This window comes from Mus pahari, chromosome 5 (assembly GCF_900095145.1).
Source record: "Mus pahari chromosome 5, PAHARI_EIJ_v1.1, whole genome shotgun sequence".
Taxonomy (NCBI): domain Eukaryota; kingdom Metazoa; phylum Chordata; class Mammalia; order Rodentia; family Muridae; genus Mus; species Mus pahari.
Window position 1 is genome coordinate 163,495,085 of NC_034594.1, and position 27,907 is coordinate 163,522,991.

A 27,907-nucleotide genomic window follows, 5' to 3' on the forward strand; every position below is an offset into this window, starting at 1 on the left:
AGATTAAAGGTGTGTGCCACCACACCTTTAATCCCAGATGACCTTGGACTTGGAGATCTCCCTGTCTTAATCTTCTGGATTCAATTACCACTGTGTCTCAAGATCTCCACACCAAGATCCAGATCAGAAACTTCTATCTCTCAGACTCCAGATTAGATTCACTGGTGAGCCTTCCAATTCTGGATTGTAGTTCATTTCAAATATAGTCAAGTTGACAACCAGGAATAGCCACTACAGTGGGGAAGGTGACTCATTCCCTTTCTTGCTGCACATGAGTGGAAGCTGGTGAACCTAATGCTGTAGGAAAAGCCTGATCGTGGTGTGCTAATTAAACTCTTGAGAACTGGGTGAGAGTCAGGACAGAATCCACACACTAGGATTTCCCAGCGTTGTTATTATCCACCATCTTAATTCTCCTGGTGATGAAAATTGTTGTACTACCCATGTGTACACGAATGTAATTGGTCGTTAGGGAAAGTGGGGGCTTACTCCACAGCTCTTCTGAGAGAATGGCCTTAGCCACTGGGTTGGGTGTGCACTAGGTGACTGACTCCACGTCACTACTGGTGGTTTTAAGGGTAGTAGATAGATACATGGGCCGTATGGATTCAGACTTTTTTTTTTCCTGAGTGTATTTATTACCAGATTACATTTAGTCTGCCAGCATTGGTAAGTGAACCTTTAAAGTTATGTAGAACCTAGATTCAGCAACTAGTTTACCACATTGAAGCTGAATTAGGGAGCATGGACTCTGCAGTTTGGTTGGTGACCCTGATGGACAAGGTCAGATAAACTAAACAGAAATCCACTTACTGAAACCATGGCCTTACTTTTATGTATGACTGTGAGCTGTTGTCTTATGATTTACAATGGGAATTATTAAATAGTCTCAGTTCTTATTTGTTTTAAACCAGTATTTTCTCGTGTACAGTCTGCATTATATGTCAGCTTGTTCATTTGCAGTGGTTTCTGAAGTTTTGAGGAAGGATATTTAGTAATTATGTCAGAGATTGCCATTTCTGCCTTCTAAATGTGAAGTGACCTTTGTTAACTGTTTCTTAAGCTGTGGGTTGTGGGTTGCCTTCTATTGTGTAGTTATACTTGCTCTAGTTCTTTGTGGTGCTGAGGCTTGAACAAAGGGTCTCATTCCTGGTGTTCTGCTGCTGTGCAATTGAGCTGTATTCTAGCCCTGTGTGGTGATACGTGGAATTTTTTTTTTAGTCCCTGTTACAACACAAGCACCTTAAAAAAATGAATATATGAGATGTATACATGTTAGTGATTCAATTTTGAGCCATGTTCATCTCAGCTAAAGAAAAATGTACAATAATTGTCTAAGATGCTCTTTCATGGTAATGCATTGTTAGTGGTGCTTTTTGTAGATATTGGTTGCATTCGTGGTTACTTAGTGTCTCGAATGTTTATTTGAGGAGTAGTTCTTATGAGCCCCTTCTCATGAAGGTGGAGGCAAAAAAATTCTCTAGCTTGTCTTTTAAGAGTAGCATCTGACTTACTAAATCCTGCCAGTAAGACACATGCTTTGATTTAGCAGCTGGAGATGAAGAACTCAGGGATGCTCACAGTTCCTGTGGCAGCAGCAACGTCAGCTGCATAGGTCCTAAATGACAGAGCTTACTGTAGCATCTCGTTTCTTAGTAACAGAAGTTGCTCTCATCTAGTTACTTTGGCAATGTGGTGTTAGGTATTCTTAGAAGTTTAGCAGGCTTAAATGCCAGGTGTGGTGACGCATCCTGTAACCACAGAGCCTGGAAGGCAGACATGGTAGTCACCCCCAATTTGAGATCATTCATAGTGAGTTTCAAAGAAGCCAGGTCTGCATAGTGAGTGCCAGAATAGGCGGTGCTGAAAAGCAAAACTGAGTCTCAACAATTAAACAAAACCCAAGAAGTCTATAGTCTTAAAAATGTTTAAGAGATTAACTACATAATTAACCAAGTAGTTTTTGCTGATTTCAGATGAGACATTCCAACACATGTGCCTGAGATTTATATTGTTTGAAAACAGTTTATGGGGTTGGAGAGATGGCTCAGCAGTTAAGGACACTGGCTGCTCTTTCAGGGGATCCTGGTTCAGTTCTCAGCACCTACATGGCAGCTCGTAGTCTTCAGTGTGAGGTGATTCAATGCCTTCTTGTGGCATCTACAGGCCTTTCAAGCACAAGGTACACATTTATATCTAGAAGCAAAATGTGTGTGTGCGTGTGTGTGTGTGTGTGTGTGTTATAGCAAATAAATAAAGTCTCAAGAATTTTAAAATTAAAGCTCTTAACATCTATATATAATGCAGGCTAAGGGTTGAGGGTCATCTTTTAGTTAGGTGTTTTTAGTCTTTCCAGAATCAATGTTAAAATTTTGATTTCCACCGGGCATGGTGGTGCACACCTTTAATCCCAGCACTCGGGAAGCAGAGGTAGGCGAATTTCTGAGTTCAAGGCCAGCCTGGTCTACAAAGTGAGTCCCAGGACTGCCAGGGCAATAAAGAGAAACCCTGTCTCAAAAAAAAAAAAAAAAAAAAAAAGAAGAAGAAGAAAAAAGAAAAAAAAAACTTTAAAGTGAATGTTTATGAAATTTCTAAGGCATTTACTTATTTGTTTGGTGGCTATTGTGTTTTGCTTTTGAGGTAGTTTTATATTACGGTATTGTGCTTTGCTTTGTTTTGAGATAGCCTTAAGTGACCCAGGCTGGCTGCAAGCTTAGTATTTAGCTGAGGATGGCCTTGATCTCTGCCTTTTCCCATGTGGTGCAGTTGCAGGTGTATGCCACCATCCATGCCCTGCCTCCAAGTAACTAATGTACATGCCATTTTCATTTATTTTTGTCAGCTGTTTTTTTGTTTTGGTTTTGTTTCGAACTGCAGTCTCCTTGCCTGTGTTGGGGTTAGAGCATGTGCCATCTTGCCCAGCCTTCCATTTTTAGTTTTGACCAGGAGTCATTAGTTTTGAACAATGCTTCTTTTACTTGTTGAAAACCTGCTCCTGTCCTCCTGTATAATAAGTTAGTATTTGACATTTCTGTAAGTAGCTCCTTCTGTCAGTATTTGACACATCTGTAATTAGTTCCTCCTGTGCTCTTTTCAATAGGTCTGAGGTCTGGCAAACTTGGGGAGCAGTGTGAGGCAGTCGTGCGCTTTCCCAGGCTTTTCCAGAAGTACCCATTCCCTATCCTCATCAATTCAGCATTCCTAAAGTTAGCTGATGTTTTCAGAGTTGGGTAAGTGTACTTAATGCCTCAGCATCCTAAAGGACAGGTTACTTGTATGCCTGTTTTATACTGTCTCTTTTCTTCTGATCTATTAGGACTTCTTGCCACTCAGTTACTCTCGGTGAATGCATAATGCTTTGTACCATACTTTAATATGAGATTTAATGACATTTTTAGAAAAAATGAAAAGGTTCAGAGCATAATTTTTTCTTTATGGAACAAGATAAATTAAGTCAGAACAACCTTATTCTGCTACTGTATATGTATTTTGTAAAACTGTAGGGTCTTTTACAGATTGTTTTTAGAAATTCCTGATTTCATTTAGTGACTTGTAACCAAGATCCACGTAGGTACAGTCTTTGATATGTGTATGTTCCTCACTCTTTTCTAAGTTGGGGGGAGGAAGATCACCTGACTCACTGGCTGTGGCCATGGAATGACTGCAGAGGTTGATTCTGTCCTGGAGCTGTTTCTTGTGTCAGGCCTTTAGGCTCCTTTCAGCAGGGCTACAGGCTTTACACCTGCTTTTGCTCAGGATCCACCATATACGGAGTTGAGTGGTTCTTAGTGGTGAGACAGACAGAGGTATCAGGAAAAGTACTGGTCTGACCCAAGTTATGTATGTGCACTCTTCCTAGAGTGAGAAATTCCTTTCTGTGTTTTTTTTTTTTTTTTTCTTTTCTAGAAACAACTTCCTGAGGCTGTGTGTTCTCAAAGTGACCCAACAAAGTGAAAAGCACCTGGAGAAGATTCTAAACGTGGACGAATTTGTGAAGAGGGTTTTCTCAGTGATTCATAGTAATGACCCTGTGGCGAGAGCCATCACTCTCCGGTACTGTGTCACTGCATGATTCAACACAAGACTGGTTAAAATGTCATTATGTACCTAAAAGGATTTGTTTTTTACTATGACTGCAAGAATATGGTAACCATCCTCATTTGTAAATTACGTTAACATCTGTAATGCTGTTTTGGTTGTTAATTGCTTTGCTTGTGTTTCAAGCATCCCACCTTGTAAGAGCTAGGTGGATTTCAGTACAATGTATCCTTGGCTCCCTTTAAAGTTTCCCAGGTTGGCATTGAACTTGGGGAATCTTTTTTCTATGTTGGCCTCCCAAGAACTTGGGAGTCCATGTCCATGCCACTGAACTCTTCTTTCACTTCTGTTTGTATAATTACCTGTATAATTGAAGGGACAGTTTTGAAACTCAGATAATTAAATTATTGGTCTCCGTTCTGGATTTTCCTGCTTGTATAGTCCTCTTTTTAGCTAGAAGACTCAGGAAATCTGCTTCCCTGGGTTTACTTTTTTCTGGGTCCAGCATAGGTTCAAAATTAGTTTCTTTGTCATCCTTCTGCCTTTTGGTTAAGTTGAATATCATTTTATATTTTAAAGTCAGTTCTTGGGGCTAAGGAATGCAGGTAAAAGTGCTGTCCTAGCACTGTTGATGTTTTGGGTTTAGTTCCCAGCACTGTGTGATACTGGGTGTGATGGTGCACATCTGTAATCCCAGCATGTGGGAAGATGGGGCCAGGCGACCAGAGGCTCAAGGTCATTTTGGCTACACAGTAACTTTAAAACCAGCCTGAACTGTATGAGATGCAAAGATGGCATTGATTGTAACCTTTAGAACCATCTAGCCTGGCAGTGGTGATGCACGAATTTAATCCCAGCACTCAGGAGGCAGAGGCCAACAAGATCTACAGAGTGAGTTCTAGAACATCCAGGGCTACACAGAGAAATCTTGTCTCGGAAAAAAAGAAAACAAGACTATCCGACCTTGCTTAATTGAGGCAATAACCTCAACACTACAAAACCAGAGAAGGACTGGGAGGGTGGAGACAATAACCTACTGGGAATTTAAAACTCAGACACGTAGTCTCAGCACTGAGGAGGCAGAGGCAGAAGGATCTCTGTAGTTTGAGGACAGCCTGAGCTACAGCAAACTCCAAGAGACCCTATCTTTCCAAAAAAGAAAAAGTTGAAGAAGATTGCGTCTCAGTAGTTAATTGATAGAATATTGTGTAAAAGAAAGATACGCTTATATTAGAACAGAAAGTGATAGTGCTAAAAAAGATTTTGGGGTTTTATGTGTATGTGTGAGTGCTTGTATGTATGTATATACACCACTTGCATGCCTAGTACCCTTGCAGGCCAGAAGAGGGCGTCCAGTCCTCACAGGAATTGTGAGCTGCTAAGTGGATGATAGGAACTGAGCCCAGGATCTTTGTAAGAGTAGCAAGTGATGGCATCTACGCTAGCCGATTCCTGTCAGTGAGTACAGTATTGGAGGTTCAGAAAATGTCTCAAGCTGGGCATGGTGGCACACGCCTTTAATCCCAGCACTTGGGAGGCAGAGGCAGGCAGATTTCTGAGTTCTAGTCCAGCCTGGTCTACAGAGTGAGTTCCAGGACAGCCAGGGCTACACAGAGAAACCCTGTCTCAAAAAACAAGAAACCAAACACAAACAGAAAAGGTCTCAAGAAATCTCGTCAACAGTGACTATTTTGGGAGGGGTTACTGAGTTAGGCACTCCGTCTGAATTGCTTTCACAAGCATGCATTACTTGAGTTGTTATCAGAAGCAACTAAGAGAATAATAGAATTTTTTTTTTTAAAGATTATTTATTATATGTAAGTATACTGTAGCTGTCTTCAGACACACCAGAAGAGGGAGTCATATATCTCGTTTCGGATGGTTGTGAGTCACCATGTGGTTGCTGGGATTTGAACTCAGGACCTTCAGAAGAGCAGTCAGGTGCTCTTACCCGCTGAGCCATCTCACCAGCCCTAGAATTTTAAAAAATGTATTATTCACATCATTTGGAGGTAGTTTGAATATTTCGACAAGGTATACTTCATACTTCAGTGTTTCATTCCATGTATAGCCTGTATTACTGAGTTACAGCAGTTGGGCCTTAAGAACTGTTGCTGCCAGTAAAATTGGGAATTTCTAGTAAGTTTTAAAAGAGATATATTTTAAAGATAAACTATTGCCTTGCAATCTTTAACAGTACTACTTAAAATAAGAAGCACTAAGGAATTGTTTCTAAATTGAACCAATAGTAAAAAAACTGCTGACTAGGTTGTGTTACAGTGAGCCTACTCTGATCCTTTCTGGTAGAGTATTAGATTAATAATAATTTATTATTTATTTTGAGAAATAATTAGTTTCACGTTTTTCTTATGAAAGTTAATATAAATTAAAAGATCCATATTATGATGTTTCTTTGTTTTTTGAGATAGGGTCACATTTTATAGACTGAATTCAGCTCTTAGAGATCCTGCCTCTGCCTTAACAGTGCTGGGATTGAAGGCGTGCACTACCATGCCTGGCCGCCTCTCCTGTTATGAGGAAGTCAACTGCCGTGTGTGGTGAATTTTGTCTCTGTAAAGTAACAAGGTGAGGTGTGTCAGGTTAGAGGTTACTCCTGCCTAGGCTGCTACAGGGACGTGGTGGTGTTAGCGTCACACACACGAATGCATGCATGTGTGCATGAGCTCTCTCACAGAAGACACATTTGGGGATTCAGTTCTTTCTTTGGCTCTATGGGTCCCAGAGACTGAACTCAGGTTGACAGAGTTGGTGAGATGACAGGGATCTCACTGAGCTGTGTGTGTCTGGCCCTGTATTTTCTAGGCTTTATTTTCCTTACTGTTGCAGATGCTGATTATGAGCTGCAGGGGGCATTCTCCACCTCTGGGGAAATCTTCTCTTAATATGGTAGATTAGAAAAGCATATGCCAGTAGTTATTGATGTCTGGAGGGGGAGGTGGAAGCTCTGTGCTTTGTGATTCTGCTTACTAACAGGTAGGTTGTATTCCTAGCACTTTGTTGAAGTAGACTTCTTTATGCAGCATTGATATTGGGTTGCTTTAATAATTCAAAGTTCTTTTCAGGCTCTTGACTCCTGACCTGTACTTGATGATGATTTTTTACAAATATACCTTTATGTGTCAGAGGCAGGGTAACGAGAGAACAGGATGTAGCTCACACGACTGACATGTATAAAAGCCCTGAGTTCAGCCCCCAGGCTGAAGGAAGGAAGAGAGAGGCAGGTAGGAGAGAAGGGAATTTAGCTTTTGCTATGTGAGCTATTTTAATATTTCTGATATACTTAAGCATACGGATATGCTTAGGTTTGAGTCACTGCTAGATTCCTAAAGTTAAGCATTCTTAACCTGAAATTTATAGAGTGACCTAAACTTTTTGGGTTGATAATCTAGCTTGCCTTCCTTTTCCTGTCCTGATTTTGAGTTATGTATTTTTCTATGCTTGTGTTTCTCTGTTTCTGCAGGATGTTGGGAAGTTTGGCATCAATCATCCCTGAGAGGAAGAATGCCCATCACAGTATCCGCCAGAGTTTGGATTCCCATGACAATGTAGAAGTTGAAGCTGCTGTTTTTGCAGCCGCAAACTTCTCTGCACAGTCAAAGTAAGCATAGGCCTTTTAGTAATTTGGCTCCTGAGGAAATTTTTGAAATAGATAACTTAGTATCTATAGTCACTAAAGTATATAGAAAGGTGTAAATAATGACTTGTATTTTCCAAGAAGTTGTACAAAATTTTGGGGAAGAATATACAAATGTTGATCCCCAAAACACAAGGACCTTATTGCCTGGTTTGGGGAAGCTGCCTTGGTAGCTTTGATGTGAATACTGAATAGCCTTCCATAAACACGTCCATGATCTTATTGTCTTTGGCACAGTTGGCAAAGATAGTAACTTAAAAAAAAATGACTTTGGCCTATTCAGGATCGTAGGTGTGTGTGTGTACATACATACATGTATAAGTGCATGAATGATGGTTAGGAAGATTCAGGTGAGAGGCCCCTTGGTCTTGCAAACTTTATATGCCCCATACAGGGGAATGCCAGGGCCAAGAAGTGGGGGTGAGTGGGTAGGGGAGCAGGGTGGGGGGAGGGTATAGGGGACATTCGGGATAGCATTTGAAATGTAAATGAAGAAAATATCTAATAAAATAATTTTTTAAAAAAAGGAAGACTCAAATGAGTAAGGTGGTCAACCACAAGGACTAGACACATGTAGTAAACACATGTTTTTTTGACCAAGGCATATGACTAACAACAGCTGAAGTAAACTCACTCCTACCTGCTACTCTTGGGAGGAACATAAAACACATTCCAAGAGCAAGCACTCAGAATTCCCCTCACATAACTCCATTCTTGGACTGTGCTTGGATACCCTGCCCTGGCACTGCAGGTATACCATAACTGGCTCTTTCTAAGTGTGCGTTTTGGGAATTGAACTCAGGTCCTCAACTAGACAGTTACCAATTGAGCTATTTCACCAGTTAGATAGTATTTATTTATTATCTCTATTTATGTATGTGTATATGATATGCATGTGATTCCCTGTGGAGCCAGGAAGAGGGCAGCAGATGCCCTGGAGCTGAACTTACAGGCAGTTTGAACCTTTTGATGTGGATGGCAAGAACGGAACTAGATTCTTCTGTAAGAGCAGTAAGTGCTCTGCACCACTGAATCATCTCTCTAGCTCTATAATTTTATGTTGCTTTCTGAGACAGGGTCTCACTGTGCTCTGGCTGTCCTGAAACTCACTCTGTAGTTTAGGCTGGCAGAGATCCTCCTGTCTCTGCCTTCCAGGTGCTGGGATTAAAGGTGCCAGTCACTACACTCAGCCCAGCCCCATAAATTTTAAAATAATATGTTGACTACAGTAGTAATATCATGTTGAACTTATTTGTAATAAAAAAAAAAAAAGACATCCCAGACTGATGACCCAAACTAACTGATTTCTGGAGACCATTTTTGGTAATATATACAGATGGCAATAAACATGTGCTTCCCTTTGACCAGTGAGACTCATTTCTGAGAACTTAACTATGGATGAACAAGGTACACTGATACATTCAGGGGTGCTGATTGTGCTGTTATTTATACGGTAAACATTTGCTTTTATGGAATTGGCAACTCCTGATAATAACAAAGTTTTCTTTCAACTGTCTGTTCTTTTAAAAAAAAAATTATTCTTAGCTTTAGAAATGTATATAGTGTATCTGATCATGCCTGGCTCTAGTCTTCCCACTTCCCCCAGGTTCTCAGGAAGTCTCTTTCCCATTTTTACTCCCTCTTTTAGTCTTTTAGTAACTTGACTAGTGTTCCTGAGTATGAGCACCCTCCATTAACTCCTCAGCGAGGGTATGACTCTCGAGCCCCTCTCCTGTCCACAGTAGAATACAGAGGGCGTGACGTGTGTAGGTCTGTGCAGGTGTCCTTGGCTGCCTGAGCTCAGGAATGAGGTGCTCATGCCATGTCCAGATAGCACTCCACACCACTTCCTGTTCTCTGCCTCTTACATTCTTCTTGTCTCTTCCTCTTTACCCAAGCCTTGTGGGATTTGATATAAATGTCCCATATAGTACTGAGCATATGACCTGCTGGGAGAGTTTTAATTTAATATTCAGAATAATGAATAATTAATAATTTGCTTAAGCACCTGTGCAAAGTTTGATAAAATTCGAAATCCCCAATTTTATTCCAACCTGAATTATATATAGATTCTCTTCATATATTCCTATCATAACTTAAAAATTCTAGGATTGCTCATTGGAAAAGTTGAGAGTAGTAAACATACAGTTTTAAACTTTACTGCTCAAAATTGTAAGTGTGGCAGTAATGGAAAATATTTTGTGTGTGTGTGTGTGTGTGTGTGTATTTGCAGAGGGCAAAAGAAGGGTAGACCTACCTTGAGTTGAGAGTTCAGGTCGTAATGAGCTGTTCTATGTAGGTACTGGGACCCACACTCAGTACTTTTAGAAGAGCAGCAAACAATTTGACTACTGAACCATCCCCATTCCCAGCTTTTGTGGCTGTTGTTTTGTTGTTGTTGTTGCTGCTGTTACTGAGTGTGAGGTAATCATACACAGAGAACTTGTGTTGCATAGGGACTATGCTGTGAACAGTATCATCTGACTAACACTGTCAGGATGACTGTAATCCAATGGCTCCAAAAGCAGTTTTCTGCATTCAGTTTCTCCATTTGTATAAGTAGATAATTTCGTGATTAAATTTATGTATGAGGATCATCTTTAGTCTCTGAAGCTGATTTTATTTTAGCTGTGGAATTTCTGTTCCATCTGGGAAATGATAGTGCATATAACAAACTGCTTATTCGTTTTTTGGAACTGATGACAAGTAACATGCCCATTAATAGTGTGACACTGGAGATGTAGCTCAGTTGTACAGTCCTTGTCTAGCATCTACAAGGTCCTGGATTTGATTCCCAGCAACACAGAGTTCATGTAGAAACTATGTTAATATATTACCTATTGTGTAACATTTCCTGTGGAGACTTGGACAAACATTTATTCACCCCAGATTGGACACTGCTAACAGATGAAAAATATTTCACTGAGTAGTTTATTGGAGTTGCCTACAGGAGGATGAGTGAGGGATTGCTTATAGGTGACTCACAGCTAGCTCTTATCAACCAAAATGCCCACCCCAGCATGAGTGATGATTTAGGAAAGCTACATCCCTGGAGCATCCTGTTCTGGAGCCAGTAGGAGATCTTACAGGTTCTGTTTATATAGCTGTGATATAAAGGTAGCTTGTGAGTTTCAGGAACTTCCGAGTACTTGTCAGTTGTGTACCTCCTGAGCTTTGTAAGTTTGGTTTACTTTATGAGTCTTTAAAAAAAAAAAAAAAGATTTATTTATTTTATGTATGTAAGTACACTGTCGCTGTCTTCAGACACACCAGAAGAGGGCATCAGATCCCATTACAAATGGTTGTGAGCCATCATGTGGTTGCTGAGAATTGAACTGAGGACCTCAGTGCTCTTAACCGCTGAGCCATCTCTCCAGTTCACTTTATGAGTCTTAGACTGTTTAAGTTTAGAGGAAACTGATATACAACATTATTTTTCAGTAATATATATATACTTGTGTTTGCGTTGTGTAGTACGGGATTAATAGGAAAGCCTGAAGCACTTATGTATCAAAGTATATACATAATTTTTATCTTTCCTTGACTTGATATCATGTGTCTCCACCAACATTAGTGGGTTTCTGTTATTTTCAGTTCTACGTCTTGCTTAAATCAAAGTAACTGGCCAAATGCAATTTAAGATTTTATTTAGTCAGGCTTACTGGTACATCCAATTAATCCCAGCACTCAGGAGACAGAGGCAGGTGGATCTCTGAGAGTTTAAGGCCAGCTAGTGCTACATAGTGGGACCCTATCTCCAAAAAGAAAAAGAAAAAGAAAAAAACAAAACAAAACAAAAAAAAACAAGGAAGAAGAACGTATTTAATCAATTCTGCCTTTGTGCTGCTGTGGCTGCATCTTGCTTGCTTTGAAAGAGTTAAGATGGTGTATTGTAGAAGAGATTGTTCTGGCCAGCTCCAGGTGCGACAGGGGTGAGGTGAACATAGAGTGGTGTCCTCTTCCAGACATTAACTAAAAAGAATCCTGCTTCGTTAGAAAGGGGCAGCTGTCCAGTGGCACCAACCCATGGCTGTATTGGAGGAATGTCTGCTCTGGGCTGTCAGGCTTGGTATGACACAGACTGTATGGGGTTGCACAACTAGAACATCAGATGACTTTCTTTAGTGAGACCAAGAATTTATTATTAGACCGAAAATTTTTTAAAAAAAGTGAGAAGACTCCTGCTCTGCATCTTTAGGCCCATAGAGCTTAGACTAGATTCTTAAACTTTGGAATTGTTCTACAGGGTTTGATGTAGTTGCTGAATATCCACTGTCATTGCCTTTGAGGCAGTGAGTCCTGAGAGAAAGTAGCTCATAAGTAAGAACTAGAGCCTCATGCACTAGCCAACTCTATTCAGAGCATCAAACAGTTTATACCTAACCCGAGGGTTAAGAAAGGTCACCTGAGTAAAGTTCTTATGAGTTCAAGCCATATGTGGCAAAAGCATATTTTTCTATAGAGGCATATAAAGGATAGTTAGACATTTAATTGCATAACATCAACAAGCCATAGTGAGTAACTTAAAGTAAACTCAGCTACACCTGAGAGCAACATGAAAACACTCGAAGAAAAAAGTCACAAGACACTTGTCTTGTTGTCTTGGAGTGTTCCTATAGGCACTCAGAATTCTCCTCATAGGACTCCATTCTTGGACCATGTTCCACCAATCCAACATGTCTAGATACTATTCTAAATACTAGTGACAACAACAAAGTCAAAGCTCTCTTAGCACAAATAACATTACCTAGTGCTGTTGAAGTGGCCACAGTGGATGGGCGAGGACTCTCCAGAGAGATGGCTAATGGCCAAAGCTGAGTGCTGAAGAAGCACCTTCATAGTTCTTCTGTCAAGAGAGAGAGGCTCTCAGACAACATCTCTCTGTGTAGCTTAGGCTGGCCTCAAACTTGAAATCCTCCTGCCTTAGTTCCCAATTACTGGGACTGCAGGTGCATGATGCCATGTCTGGCCTACCTTTACACCCTTAAATAAATGTGTTGGTAGATACTTACTTTATTAGAAATTTAGGAGCAAATTTTTTAAATGTATACTAATTTTAAAAATAAAAAATTCAAAATATTTTAGTGTAAAATTTATTTTCCAAAAACAAATTATTTTGTGAGAGAAGTGGCCTAAAACATTTTTTTCAAAGATCTTCAAGGCCTAGCTAAATTTTCATTCATCTACTTCCTCACTAACATTATTTTGACTAAAGTGTGTAAAGAAAATCCAATCTCCCACAAGTAGTGGTGGAAAGAAGGGATGTGTATAAAACTGTCTTAGGTGCATGAATGCTTTAATACCTTGTCAGTTGGTCTCTTAGGAAGCACTGGTTCGCTTGTATTACTCAGATCTTGTAAATGTTCCACCTGCGTGTGAGAGCACCACACCATTTTAGTCAGAAAGACTTTTAAGTGTTAAACTTTCATGCTCATGGTAAAAAGTATGTTTTCTGTAATTGTAATTTTTGCTGACAGCTAAAGTACTGTACTTGTCATAAAAGATTCTCAGTAATTTGCCTAATGTTATCAGCTGACTTTAACTCCTCTTCCAAGAAAACTCTTTGGCAAGTAGGGAAGTCTGAGTATCTGTGTCCCAGGAAAGCATGCCATTTATATCTTAACCCAAACATTTGGACTGGTGCTGTGTGTGTCTAAAGTATACCAACCACTATGTGTTTTTTAAATTTAATACAATGAGTAGTTTCAGTTTTGCTAAGAATATTACATACAATATTCTTTAATGTTCTCTCTTTAATATGAGTTTACAATAATGAAGAACACATGACCTGGGACAGTTGCTGGCATTGCCTTGATTCTTGCTACCTCATCCAGATTGTTACTCTGTCCTTTCACCAAACGTGATGGATGGATGGATGGATGGATGGATGGATGGATGGATGGATGGGTGGGTGGGTGGATAGATGGATGGATGGATGGATGAATGGGTGGAAGGGTGGGTGGATGGATGGATGCTGCCAATGCCATTGTACCTGTATAAGCCATGAGACTGAAGCAAATCTTAGCACAAAATGTGTTGGTTGTTAAGAGTTCATGTAAAAGAAAACATTCTGTAATTAGGTGGTACTGGTTCTGGAAGGTTGCAAACCCCTCACTGCAGTCAGACACAGGCAGTGCTTGAACTCTTCATGGACTGCAGTCGGTGCAGCAAGTGTGTTCTCGCTCAGCTAGGGCACTGTGCCAATTAACCCTGACTGATTCTATGTGAACATATGTGCCTGAAGCCCACAGAGGCCAGAAGAGATCATTGGATTCCCTGCAATTGGAGATATAGGTGGTTGTAAGCTGCTGGATGGGTCCTGGGAACCAAACCTGGGTCTTGTGCAATAGGAGCCAGTGTTTTCAACCACTGAGCTGTTCTTAAGGAGCACAGCTGTCTGTTGCTAAAATACTCAGCCCTACTCTTTGAATTCGGGTTCATAGTCTCAAAATAGTAGTTGAAATGTCATTGGCATCTTAGTTCTTTGTGAAAGAGTTGTTGAGTAAGATGGGAAGTTAGTGTCTTTACAAGGAAAACAATAAATTAACGTCTGTACAGTCAAGGAATCGTGTGGTCACATTCTTTGTTTTTCCTCCTTGGAGCTTTGTAATTCTTTAGACTGAGTCAGGAATTCCATCTTTTCATTTTACATAACCACAGTCTGAGAAAACAAGTCTTTCTCTTTCAAAGCAATGATCTTCCCTGAAGGATAGCAAAAAATGCATTTTCTTTCTTCTTTTTACAAGAAGGTATTGCACAAATAATAGTTTGAGAAATTTTTCAGTTTTACTGCAAAGCAAGGCAAGGTGTGCTCATGCAGAGAGAAGTTCTCCCTTAAGGGCTAGGCAGTTCCTGCAGGTCCTGGAGGGTCCCCGGAGAGCTAACAGCTGAAGTATTGTAATTTTGAGGAGCCATTGAGCTCACTGCACTTCCTCACAGAGCCTGGGTGAGTAAGGGCTTATTGACAGGAGTGTGTAGCACCTTTGGGACCACACTGAAAAGTCTTCATCCAGCTTGTATAATGGCTTCCCCATACCTTCAGATGGAGTCCCCTTCCCCTAGTCTTCTCCCCACATGTACTGTAGCCCCTCCCAAGGCCACATGCAATTGGGACAGACTTGCATATGACTGATTGGGAGTGGTGGCTGGATACTCAGGTAAGCATGCCATGGCCCTCTGAGTTCCTCCTTTCTATGAGGGGACAGAGTCAGTAAGTCCAGGTGTGGTCTTTGGAAGCAAGCATAGCTGAATTCATGAAGATGGCATTTTATTCTAGATGTTCATGTTATTAAGTTTTTTTGGTATCGGGTGATGTTTTTGTTAGAATCAAAAAGCTGTGTCTTGGAACAGCTTCTTATAGGCAGTTTGAGAAATGAAGAGTCAGTCTGTATTTGCTTGCATCTCATATACTTCTGTGCTAGGGCCTATCTGTTGTCCATATAGTCAGAGCTTGTGTTACGGGGCCTCCTCAGGCATGTGTGGAGTAGGGACCTTGGTTCTTGCTAAGACTCAGGCTGAAGCAGCAGGCGCACTGGTCAGCATCTTTCCCTCAGGCGAGCCTGGAAAAGCTGCCAGAGCCTGCAAAGTCTTGGTTGTAATTTGGAGTATTGATGCTGCTATAAGTGTGTTCTTTTCACTTATAAAACTTAATCGCAGTCTGGCAGTGGTGGCACACACCTTAAATTCCATTACTTGGGAAGCAGAGGCAGTTGGATCTCTGTGAGTTTGAAGCCGGGCTGGTCTATACAGTTAGTTCCAGGACAGTGAAGGCTATACAAAGAAACCCTGTCTCAAAAAAACAAGAACTAAAACAAAACAAAAACCAAACAAACAAAAAACTCAAACCTACCCTAATCACATTTAATTCTGTGGTTTTTTTCAATTTTTTTGCCAATTGTTTTAATTTTCTCTTTCTAAAGGGATTTTGCTGTGGGGATCTGTAACAAAATCAGTGAAATGATTCAAGGTATGTATGTTTTATTTGATAATGTGAAGAGGTTTACTTACTAGGAGTCTTGTTAATAATGTTTGCTCCTGATTATTAGGTATATACTGTGTGCTAGTCATTATTTAAAACAATACAAAGTATGTTCTGTATGCCAAAAATTCCTGAGGTGTTTAGGGTATAGAAATAAAGCAAGACCCTTACTGTCATGTAACCTAAGCTCTAGTCTAGTGAGCTGTAGACAGATGCAGACAGGATGTAGCAAGTGCTGCTGAGAGACTGGCAGGGAGAGTCCTAAGCATGGGTGACATGGAGGAGGGCAGGAGGACTTGTGCTTTACCCGAGTTGATGACAGAGCCCTAATGAAGTGACGTCAAGGAAGGAAAGGACGTGGCCTTCAGAGAGGGCAGCAGTACCAGTACAAGCTCTGCAGGTCTATCTGGTAGCATCCATCCAGGACTTTCCCCTTGCAACTAAGATCAGGCCCCAGTCGTGCACCATGACCCCATGTTATCCTCATAGTGTCTGTAACAGGCAGCTCTGGTTTCAGCCTGGTGCAGCTCTCTGGGAACACTGCTCCCTCTGCCCTCTGAGAAGGCCTTGCTGTGCTGTGCAGCTGGGTGATGTACAAATGAGGTGGACTCCAGCCATTCAGTCTTGAGAGTTCGGCTTTTAAGCCCTGTGCTGTTTGCCTCTCTAGAGTACGGATTTCTTTAGGATATTTTTTATGTAATTTAAATGTAAAGAGCATTTGCTCACTCAGAACAAGAGACAAGTGCAATTTTAGCCTGCTCTCTTTTACTTCTTTCTTTCTTTCTTTCTTTCTTTCTTTCTTTCTTTCTTTCTTTCTTTCTTTCTTTCTTTCTTTCTTTCTTTCTTTCACCAAAAATGGTGTTCCTGTGAGGCTAGCTTTGTGACATTATGAAGAAAATCACCGATTCACTGAGCAGGTTTTTGTGTTACTAGTTTTTGGTGGTGGTGGTGGTTTGTAATCGTAAGCGCGTTTTGCCTGCATGTGTGTCTATGCACCATGTGCATGCCTGATGCCCAGGAATGTGAGAGGGTGTGAGATCCTATGGAGCTGGAAGTAGAGAAGGTTGTGAGCCATGATGTGGATAGTGGACAGCAAGCCCAGGTCATCTAGAAGGGCAATCACTGCTCATAACAGTTGAGACATCTTTCCAGCCCCCTGAGCGGGTATTTATTAAATGCCTGCTGTGTTACATATGACACCATCTTTTGTTAAGATAATCTAAGGGGCATTTTATAAAGGAACCATTTAGAAAAGGATAGGCAACACATGCTATGGACGAACATATCCCAAGCTCCCAGGAGCTTTTCTAGCCGTCTGGAAGGAAGCTGCAGAACCATCTCACTGGCCCCTACTGTGCCTTTTAAAAGCAGTGTGCTGGACATGGTGGTGCACGCCTTTGATCCCAGTGCTTGGGAGGCAAAGGCTGGCAGAGCTCTATGATTTCAAGACCAACCTGGTCTATAGCAAGTTCCAGGCCAGCCAGGGCTATTCTGATAAATCTACTGAATTTGTTGGTTAGTTCTGGTATAATTATCTTTAATGCTACAGCCATTATAGTATATAATACAAATTGTAAGTGAAACTTTGCTAATTAAATTACACCTTTCGGGCTGGTGAGATGGCTCAGTGGGTAAGAGCACCCGACTGCTCTTCCGAAGGTCCGGAGTTCAAATCCCAGCAACCACATGGTGGCTTACAACCATCTGTAACAAGATCTGACGCCCTCTTCTGGAGTGTCTGAAGACAGCTACAGTGTACTTACATATAATAAATAAATAAATCTTTAAATTACACCTTTCTTATTTTTTAATTAAAAACAATCTGAGCTAAGTGATGGTGAGACACCTGACACTTGTTGTTCAGGCTTAGCTACACCAGTGGAGCTGAAGCTGAAGCTGATCCCCATCCTGCAGCACATGCACCACGATGCCCTCCTGGCCTCCAGCGCCCGCCAGCTCCTGCAGCAGCTGGTCACCTCCTACCCCTCCACCCGGATGGTCATCGTGACTCTGCACACTTTCACTCTGCTGGCAGCCTCCTCTTTGGTTGACACACCCAAGCAGGTGATTCCATTTCCTTTAACCGCTTATTCTTTATAAATGTACATACCTAGTTTGTGATGAAACTAAGAAACAACCCCTAAGTCTTAATAATGTTAAGGAGTCTTTGACAAGGGTCAGTTGGCTTTCTCTTTTACACATTCTCTCTCTCTCCCTCCCTCCCTCCCTCCCTCCCTCCCTCCCTCCCTTTCTCCCTCTCTTTTACACATTCTCTCTCTCTCCCTCCCTCCCTCCCTCCCTCCCTCCCTCCCTCCCTTCCTCCCTCCCTCCCTGGAGGACAAAGGCATTAGGGAATATGTAGAAGGATATGTTGTTGGTAGGTAGGAAAGAAATGATACGGTACCATAACTGCCAGGTCCTCTGCTGGAATCCGGCAAGTTATGTGGTACCGTTTGTGTATAAGGAGAAAGGTCCAAGCCTGAGTCTGTAGCTGTCAGTGAGAGCTCTGCGCTACATGGAGTCCATTCTGTATTCTAAGAGTCTCCCTAAGTAGGGCAGCACTGGCCTCTGTTGACAGTTTCAGGGACGGTACCATTCACAGAATGACTTTGCTGTCTCTGTAGATTCAGCTTCTGCTGCAGTATTTGAAGAATGACCCCAGGAAAGCTGTGAAGAGACTTGCTGTTCAGGATCTGAAGCTGCTTGCTAGTAAGACACCACACACGTGGAGTAAGGAGAATATTCAGGTACATATTACTTAAGAAAAAGAAATGCTAAATTACCTAAGCCAGTGTGGCATGGTTCAGATGAAATTTCTGCCTTTAATACTTCACAGTGAGGCAACTAAAACCCCCCAGAGATGAACTCAAACCAGAGTGACACCCCTGTAAAGCTTGGTCTTGCCATGTAGCATTTAGTTCCTCTGTCATCAGATGGCTGTCTTGCTTAGTTGACATCTGAATGTGATGTGTTCCCACAAGTGCAGATGACATTCAAGGCCAGGAGGCACCAGATCCTTCTAAAGCTGGACTTGAAGGAAGTTGTGAGCCACCCAGTGTTCAGAACCAAACACAGTCCTCTGCAGGTTACTCTCAACTACTGATCATCACTGTAGCCCCTACCTCCTCCCACCCCGAGATACATGTGTTTTTAAAAAAGGAAAAAAAATAAAGGTAGCTCTAAGACAGTAGTTCTCAACCTGTGGGTCATGACTCCTTTGCAGGTCGAACACCTTTTCATAGGGTTCACCTAAGACCATTAGAAAATATAGACTTCTACAATATGATTCATACATAGCAATAGCAAAAATACAGTTATCAAGAATAATAAAAATAATTATATGCAGCCAGGTGGTGGTGGCTCATGCCTTTAATCCCAGCACTTGGGAGTCAGGGGCAGGTGGATTTCTGAGTTCGAGGCCAGCCTGGTCTACAGAGTGAGTTCCAGGACAACCAGGGCTATACAGAGAAGCCCTGTCTTGAAAAAAAAAAAAATAAAATAATAATAATCATTTGCTTGGAGATCACCATAACATGTGGAAATGTATTCAAAGGGTCGCAATGTTAGGAAGGTTGAGAACCACTGGTCTGAAATTTTTGCCATTAGAATTCATTAGTGGAGTTGCCATTAAGAATTCATAATCTGGAGTCTATTTTCCTGAAGGGAAGAAGGAGTTTGGTCTATTCTGGATATAACGTGACCATGAACGCAACAGCCTTGGTTCCTTGAACAAGAGCTGCACAAATAATAGGATGTGAAAGTGGGAAGAAGACAAGTTAGAGAAGGGATCAGAAGGGATAGGTGGGCATACGAGAGGGTGACAGGAGAGTGTTCATACAGTACTGTGTACAGGAGAGGGTAACGGGTTAGCATCCTCATACTGTATTGTATACACAGAGGGTAATAGGTGAGCCTCCTCACATTGCATTGTGTACATGAGAGGGTAACAGGTGAGCATCCTCATACTGCATTGTGTACATTAGAGGGTAACGGGTGAGCATCCTCATACTGCACTTTGTACACGAGAGAGGGTAATGGGTGAGCATCCTCACACTGCATTGTGTACACGAGAGGGTAATGGGTGAGCATCCTCATACTGTATCGTGTACAGGAGAGGGTAACAGCTGAGCATGTTCACACTGTATTGTGTATATTAGAGGGTAATAGCTGCATATGTTTATAATGTATTGTGTATACATATGAAATTATCAAACATTAAAAGAAAAGAAAAAAAAAAAAACTCAAGGAGAATGCTTATATGTGGCGTATACCTACAATTCCAGGTAGGAGGCAGGTGGATTAGCGTTGGCTACACAGTTTGCAACCACGCTGGGCTGTATCCAGAAAACACTGTATGGGAGAAAAGGCTATGTCTAGAGACCAGAGGGCTGATGTTACAGATTTTAGAGTCACCAGTGTGTAGAGGTGTGTAAAGCCTCAGGCCCGGATGAGTGCTGGGGAGAGAACGTGACAGAACGGTAGAGTGAGGGATACCAGCTGAAGAGCAGATAGGAGCAGCTCTGGACACTTGAGTTGTGAGAGAGATTGTTAAGCCAATCTTCCTAGCCTTATCTCTGTCACGGATCTGTGGGTGGATAAATGCATAATTACATGAAGCTTCTCAGCTTCAGAATGTCTGTCCTAACTGAATGGTCATTGAAATGTATGGGCCTTGGGTCTGACTATGGTTTTATGTGGAAGGTCTTTACAATGAATAATTAATAGATTACAGTCAGCCATGAGATCCTGTTGCTCTGGCCTGTTGACTGAGAAGAAGAGTGTAGTCAGCCTCATGCTCAACGTGATGTGGATGGTTCAGCTGCTTGCTGTCAGGGGCCTGGGAAAGGAGCCTTGCTTCAGACTGATGGAGCTGGCTGGGAAAGGAGCAGATTACAAGGGCAGAGTTCTGGATTGGATGACACTGCCGTGTACAAGTGGTTGGTTCTGCCTCCTTCACACAGGAGTGGGAGGAAGACAGGGTAATGTCCTGACATAGGTCGCAGGTTGGCAGGTGGTACCAACTGAAAAACACTTTGTGACGTACTCAGTTATTTTCACATTTATTTGTCTATTTGGGTGGATGGGGTTGTGTGTGCACATGTGGCAGTCAGAGGCTAGTAAGTGACTTATGGGACTTGGTTCTCTCCTTCAATCATGAGGCTGCCAGGGATTGAACTCCACTCTTCAGGATTGGTGGCAAGTATCTTTAACCTTTAAGCATCTCCTCACCTCTGTTTGTTTATTTGAGATGGGAAAGAATAGTAACTGTGGATAAGAGTGAGAGAGAAGAGGTTTGTAGGAGCAGGAACACTCAGTGTGCTCAGAGGCAGAGGGTTGCTGGGAGTTGATAGATTTGAAAGCAGCTGTGTGTGATGTCTGGCAAATGTGCTTTTAAGGTTGTCTAAAAAGCTACATGATGGTAAGGTAACTTTGGACCTTTCCTTTCTGAACTTTAGTAGATTTTAGAATTGGAGCTACGACATCATAATAAAATGAACTGGGTGCTTTTTCTCTTCCTGGTCTGTAGCACTTAGGAACAGTCACAGAAGTTTTCTGTTTCCTGAGGGCACAGCTAGCATGCTATACTGAGTCTGAGACTTTCTTCCCGTTATTGTGGTCATCACAGTGACATTGTCTGCCTCTTTGAATCAGTTGGATGTTCTTGACATGAGAGTCATCTTTCTTTAAGCTCATGTGCAGGAAGCAGGTGCGGCTGCGGGCGCACAGCAACCAAGACGGCACCCTGGCTCATTGCCAAGCCCCTTGATCCCTGCTTGTTTACCAAGAACCTGATCATGCGCATCTGAATGATCATGTGCTGTCCGCCTGATGCATAGTGTCATACAGCAGAAGCAGAAAAATGCAAACGAGAAGCCAGCAAAAAAAAAAAAAAAGAGACTAAAGAACAAGAGAGTGAGGAGGGAAGTTCAGATGAATCATCTGACAGTGAAGATGAAGTGACTGGCATAATATCTAAGTTGAGTTTTAGGCAAGGAAGGCTGCCTGAACCCTTGGCACCTCCCTTGCCCTCACCTCCTCCCTATAAAGGGGAAAGAGGAAGTGAAGGAAAGCGCAGCCACCATGCTTCAGTATGGCAAAATCTGCCTCACGAAGTTGGTGCCTTCCCAGTGTTTCAAGATCAGCAAGGGCAACAAAGAGTCAGTAACTACCTANGGCCCCCAAGCTGCCTTCACTGTGACATCTATCTATCTATCTATCTATCTACCTATCAATCACCTTTGCTGCATGTCACTTCCTCAGCTTTCAAGGAGAATATTCCAGACAGTGTTNCTTTCCAGTGTAACCATAAGCCTGCTTAGCTTGGGGTAAGACTTAGTAGAAAATGGTGCTTCAATAAACCATTGTTGTGGGACCCAGACCCATGTTTGAGCCAGCTGCCCTCATTCCCACTTAAATCAAAGCAGCTGGCTCAGCTTCCTTGTTAACTCTCAGCTGAAAACTGGGATCTTATTAGTAAATCAGAGTGGATTTGCTCCAAGGGCAGATAGATATTCTGGAGCAATTAGTCTTTGTGTAATGTGTAACCCATATGTCAGGAATTTGTGTAACCTCTGTGCAGTATCAGAATTTTTCTCGTACAGCTAATTTGTCCCATGAATTTGGATCCATGCTATTAGGAAATTGGAGTCGTGATTTCAATAGAAAGATGAAAGAATTACAGGCATCCATTGTTGCAGTGAATAACATCTGTGTGGCCACCGCTCAGCAGTGGTTGAAGATGATCCAGGGGACCTTCAGCTTCCTCAAGGATTGGGGATGGATGGCCTTCTGGGCATTTTTGCTGTGTGCTGTATGTGTTGGTATGCTGTGGTGGATGATACACATGCGCAGATGGGTGCAGGCCGATAAACAGTTGTTGATTCAAGCTATGGCGGCTATAGAGTCAGGTAATTCGCCCCATGTTTGGCTCAGTAGACTGGATCATTAATCTATGATGGGTAAGACTTTCACATGTACATACCAACCTAAGACAGGCTGGTGAAAGTGAGTTCACCATGCCTATTACAGGTAAGGATATAACATGAATGAGTGCAACCTAAGACAGATGCAATCCCGGAGCCATTTTAATTAAACAAAAAGGGGGAGATGTGGGAAGTGGGTGCGGCCGCCCGGCAGCCAAGCTGGCACCCTGGCTCATTCCCAAGCCCCGTGATCCCTGCTTGTTTACCAAGAACCTAATCATGCGCACCTGAATGATCATGTGCAGACTGCCTGACCTGACGCATAGCATCATACAGCATGATATTTAGTCACTGGCCTATCAACGTGCACCCTGTCTGCGTGCATGGCTCGTGTACAGAGCGTGCTGAATGCTGATTGGATGATGAAGAATGATAGACGAGTGCAGAGGGTGGAGGTGGATAAATTGGGCAATCCCCCAAAATAAAGAGGAGAATAAAGGCAGCTGAAGCTGAAGTGCTGCGGAAGTTGCTTGAACCCTGCCTTGGTGTACATATAGTCTTTTCCCCACCTCTGCTGGCTGGAGGCTGGGGTGTGCAGCACTCATGATGTTTCAGTTTACAGTACATTTGCTGTACTCTTGATATTGTAGGTCTCTCTCTGTGTGCTCTCCAATGCCTGCTTCCTTTCTGGTTGGTTTGTTTTGATGGTGCTGGGGTTGGATTCAGCACACACCCCCAGTGCTCCTTGCAGTCTGCACTTACTGGGATTTGGTTGGTTGGTTTTTTTGGTACTTTTCAAGTGTTTTCTTTCCTGCTTAATGAAAACTCTTAAAGCTATTAATTTCCTATTTCACAGATTGGCTATATTCCATAAATTGTGATGTATAATGTTATCATCGCCATTAATTTGAAATGCATTTTGAAAAGACTTATTGTATAACTTATTTATAGAAGCTTTCTGGGTTCAGTTTGATGGCTTTTTATACACTTGTTTCTCTAACTACTGCCACAGGCTGAAATATAGGACATTTTCTTCACCCTAAAACTTCCTCAGTGTCTATAACCAGTCTCTCTCCAACTGCTGATAATACCCAACTTGTTTTCTGCTCTCTAATTGTGTTGTATGGGACTGAAAAGGTGACTCTGTGCATAAACTCCACTGCCTTGCAAGCCTGGTGATTCTGTTACATAGACTGTGGATGCAGGATATTTGATCACACTGGGAACCCTGAGACTGTTACTTACTGGAAAAAGCTGTTTCTAGTTGTGGTGTGGCTCAGCCTTAGGACACAGCTTTCATCCTTCTGCCTGGAATACAGACGCCCACCCCTGTTGTGTGCTCACCTCAGACTGTGTCCCTCTCCCACTAACAGCTGCCTGCTCTGTCTTCCTGCTCCTGTGCCCATTCTTGCAACAACTGCTGCTCATGATGTAGCTGTTTCAGGGAGTTTTTCTTTTGATTCAAAATAGATTCACAAGGATAATAATTTCTCAGTGTTCAAGCTGGACAGTGAGTGAAGCACACATTTCTTTGTGCTTCCTCAAGTGATGACTATAAATACGAAAATGTCTCTATCCACATGTAAGGAGTGCGTGCCTGCCTTTCCCTGTAAAAATGAGAATATTCTATGTGCACTCAAAAGCTTTGGTCACATAACAGTTCATCTTGGAGAACATTCCAGATAGCAGACAGTGATGTGCTCTTCCTGACTTTACAGTGGTTCCTTTGAGTTCCATCTCACTGGGGGAGTTAGCATCATTTCCAGTACCTGTAACAGTTTATCACAGTCACTTTGTGAACACCAGTTTCTAACAGAGGGATCAGGTGGGTCCAGTAATAATATGTATTTAATACCTTTAATTTGAAAACTGTGGGAGGTTTTAAATACCTGAATTTAATAGGTTCTTATAAAGTGTGTCTATACCGATTTTATTTGATTTTGCTTGTTAGCGGGGAAACTTGTATGTGCTTCCTGGCTAGTTGCTGATCTTATGCGATACGATTCTGTCAGTTGGCATCATACTGAATTTTAATACTTTTTAGAGTTGTATTTTTTATTAACCATAAGAAAAAAGACAGATTTAATTTTATTTTATCTAGTTGGGGTTTTTTGAGTTTATTAAGCGACTCATACAATTTGAAATGCCATTAGCAATTTTAAAAGCCTGGTACATATTTGTAACTTGTCTATTTCTTGCCTGAACTTTTCTGGACTAAAAAAAGAAAAAAGAAATTCCATGCCAGGTGTGGTGGCCCATGTCTTTAATCCCAGAACTCAGGATGCAGAAGCAGGCAGATCTCTGAGTTCAAAGCCACCCTGGTCTACCTAGTGAGATCTATAATAGCCAGGACTGTGTAGAACAACTTGTATCCAAAAAATAATATAATATTTGTAAATAGATGTTCTAAATCACATCTCTCCCTAAATCCTGTTAATGGTTTTATTGGGATCTGACTATATTTATGATTTCCCAAATTTTAATTTTAGTTTTATTTTAATTTTTTCTGTTAATAAGTTTAATTCATCAAGACAGTTGTTCTGTCCCAGAATGAAGTAGAGTTATTGTGCTCTGAGCACATGCTCCAAGTTCACTGCAGTGAAAAACAAGACCTGTATCGTGTTTAGTCCCTCTGGCTGCTGCTGTCAATGGCGCAGTGACCTAACAGCCAGAGGCCAGCAAGTTTCCCATGTACTAAATTATTGAGAGATAACACTCATACCCAGCACCCCTTCATTGGTAGTTCACATTAGTTCTCCACATTTGTTATGAGAGGCCAGGATGGGGCAGGAGTCAGAACTCAGTACACTAAAGTTATGCTGAGAGCTGGAGAGGTCGCTCAGTGGTTAAGAGCACTGACTGTTCTTCTAGAGATCCTGAGTTCAAATCCCAGCACCCACAGGGTGCCTCACAACCATCTGTAATGGGGATCCGGTGCCCTCTTCTTGTATGTCCGAAGACAACTACAGTGTACTCATATGAATAAAATAATCTTTAAAAAAAAAAAAAAAAAAAAAAGTGTGCTGGACTCTGAGTTTGAGCCTCGACATTGGGAAAATGTAGTAAGAAAGTCCTTGCTGCCACACTGTGTTTTCTCTGGGTTGCTTTGGTTTTTACCCATGCCCTTTTTTCTGTTCTAGGACACCACAGTACATGTGGCTATGTCTTTATAGGCTCCTTTAAGAACTCTGATAATGTGACCTGTTTTGTTTTTATCATTGAAAAAATTTCTTAAAGTTTTGGGTTTTTTTTTAAGCTAATAAACATATAAACTGGATAGTATAGAAGTGTATATGTTTTGATGTATTCTATGTCTATCTCTCTGCATTTCAGGCACTCTGTGAGTGTGCACTGCATACTCCTTATGACAGCTTGAAACTCGGGATGTTGTCTGTCCTTTCCACGCTGTCAGGAACCATTGCCATTAAACATTACTTCAGTGTAGTTCCAGGTAAGGCAAAGATACGTAATTCCTGGGGACGAGCTTGCTTGTCCAGTAGACTTAAGGCTAAAGTTTTTTTTGGTTTTTGTTTTTAATGAAAGTTTTGTTGCATTTCTGTTACTTCCTTTTCCTATCACTTAATTTGAATTAAATAACTCTAATGTACATTTATTTGTTCTTCTCATGACCACATGGCATGAGTTTATTGGGTGAATTCCCTGCCACATGTCCCGATAGGAACTAGAAAGCATGACGTCTCTGTTGCCCTCTTGATGTTAGTCTCCATTGCTGTGGGTGTCCATATGTGGGCTGGACTAATGGTTGCTGTGACAGACTGACTTGGGCGCCACAAATAAGAAGTGGGAGATGATGCATTGTGCCGATAGAACAGTGACTGTGAGACATTCAGTCTCAGGAAAGCACTGCCACGGAGACTGTATGTCACAGCTGGTCCCTGTGGTGTGTGTGCACTGTGACCTAGAACCAGTAATGAGGCCACAGTGTGTTTAGTAGATGGGTTTGGGGGCTTTGATCTTAGCTGTTCTTTGGCCTTTCCTTCCATATTTAGTGTTGCAGTCTTTCTAGTAATCCTGTGAGCCACTTGCTATTTGTTACCTATTTTATATAATGAGGTGTGCAACATTTTGTGTCTTATAACTGACTGTTTTCTTTGCTCTTGTTCATCATTCAGTAGTTTGAATTGCATTCTGATGATAGTTCTGGTGTCTCCAGAGGTTGCTCATGACTGCAGTTCTCTAGAGCCTTGGCCAGAACTGGATAGTCAAAGGTCACTCTTTTCATAGTGTAGAACAGTGTGGTTCTCAACCTCTGGGTCACAACCTATTTGGGGGTGGGGGGGGTCACATATGAGATACTTACATTGCAATTCATAACAATAGCAAAGTTACAGTTATGAAGTTGCAACAAGATAAAGTTACTCAAAGAATATTTCAAAAAGCAATAAGTTTATACTGGTTTGTGAGATTTGGAGAAATTTCTGTTTCTTTTGGGTTTTTCTGCTCCTTCCCCAACAAGTTTTCTAATAGTAAATCTCTTTCTTTCTTTCTTTNTTTCTTTCTTTTTTTTTTTTAAAATCATGGATTCTGCTTTCACAGTTTTTTTTTTTTAATGTATTTATTTATTATATGTAAGTACACTGTAGCTGTCTTCTGACACTCCAGAAGAGGGCGCCAGATCTCATTACGGATGGTTGTAAGCCACCATGTGGTTGCTGGGGTTTGAACTCAGGACCTTCAGAAGAGCAGTCAGTGCTCTTAACTGCTGAGCCATCTCTCCAGCCCATAGTAAATCTTAATAGGGGGAAAATATCAAGTTATAAAACATCACAGGAAGAAGAAAAAGAATGGCTACACCCTAGGAGTTCATTTTCCACAATTCTGAAAGAAGAATTGGCCATGTAGTTTCAGCTTTGTAATATTTTATCCATCTTAAAACAAGAATTTTACCTGACTGGTATTGTCACATCTTACCAGGAATCAGTAAATGGTTATATAGCTTACACTGTCTGGAACTGTCTTGGCTCATGGCTGATGTAATTTTCAACCGTGTTGACTTCATACTGAAGGTCCTCCGGTAGGAGAGACAGGTTGGACTGGACAGCAGTCATAAGAGGAATAAGAAAGGCCAAGCTCTGATTCTCCATGAGGCTCACACATTTAGAACCAAGAGCTTCTCTCCTATAAACGAAAATATCCACAACACAGGACTTATGTCACAGCTTTGGAAATCTGAGTTTTAAGAGGTACTACAGAAGAGTGCTGTGTAATTGACGAGTCTATGCCGTGAGTGAGGGTGGGCTACTGAATGCCTTTGTACTGGGTTTTTTGTTTGTTTGTTTGTTTTTGTTTTTT

The 27,907-nt window shown here is 41.6% G+C and overlaps 1 protein-coding gene across 1 annotated transcript in view; it reads left to right on the plus strand.

The window, feature by feature from the left end:
- Positions 1 to 27,907, plus strand: part of Ints7 (integrator complex subunit 7) — a 52,988-nt gene that overhangs the window by 4,589 nt on the left and 20,492 nt on the right. The window contains exons 2-8 of the mRNA XM_021199293.2: positions 3,101 to 3,230; positions 3,907 to 4,053; positions 7,520 to 7,657; positions 15,613 to 15,659; positions 17,536 to 17,735; positions 18,296 to 18,418; positions 25,928 to 26,045. Of these exons, the coding sequence (XP_021054952.1) occupies positions 3,101 to 3,230; positions 3,907 to 4,053; positions 7,520 to 7,657; positions 15,613 to 15,659; positions 17,536 to 17,735; positions 18,296 to 18,418; positions 25,928 to 26,045 (903 nt within the window). The remainder of the gene's footprint in view (positions 1 to 3,100; positions 3,231 to 3,906; positions 4,054 to 7,519; positions 7,658 to 15,612; positions 15,660 to 17,535; positions 17,736 to 18,295; positions 18,419 to 25,927; positions 26,046 to 27,907) is intronic.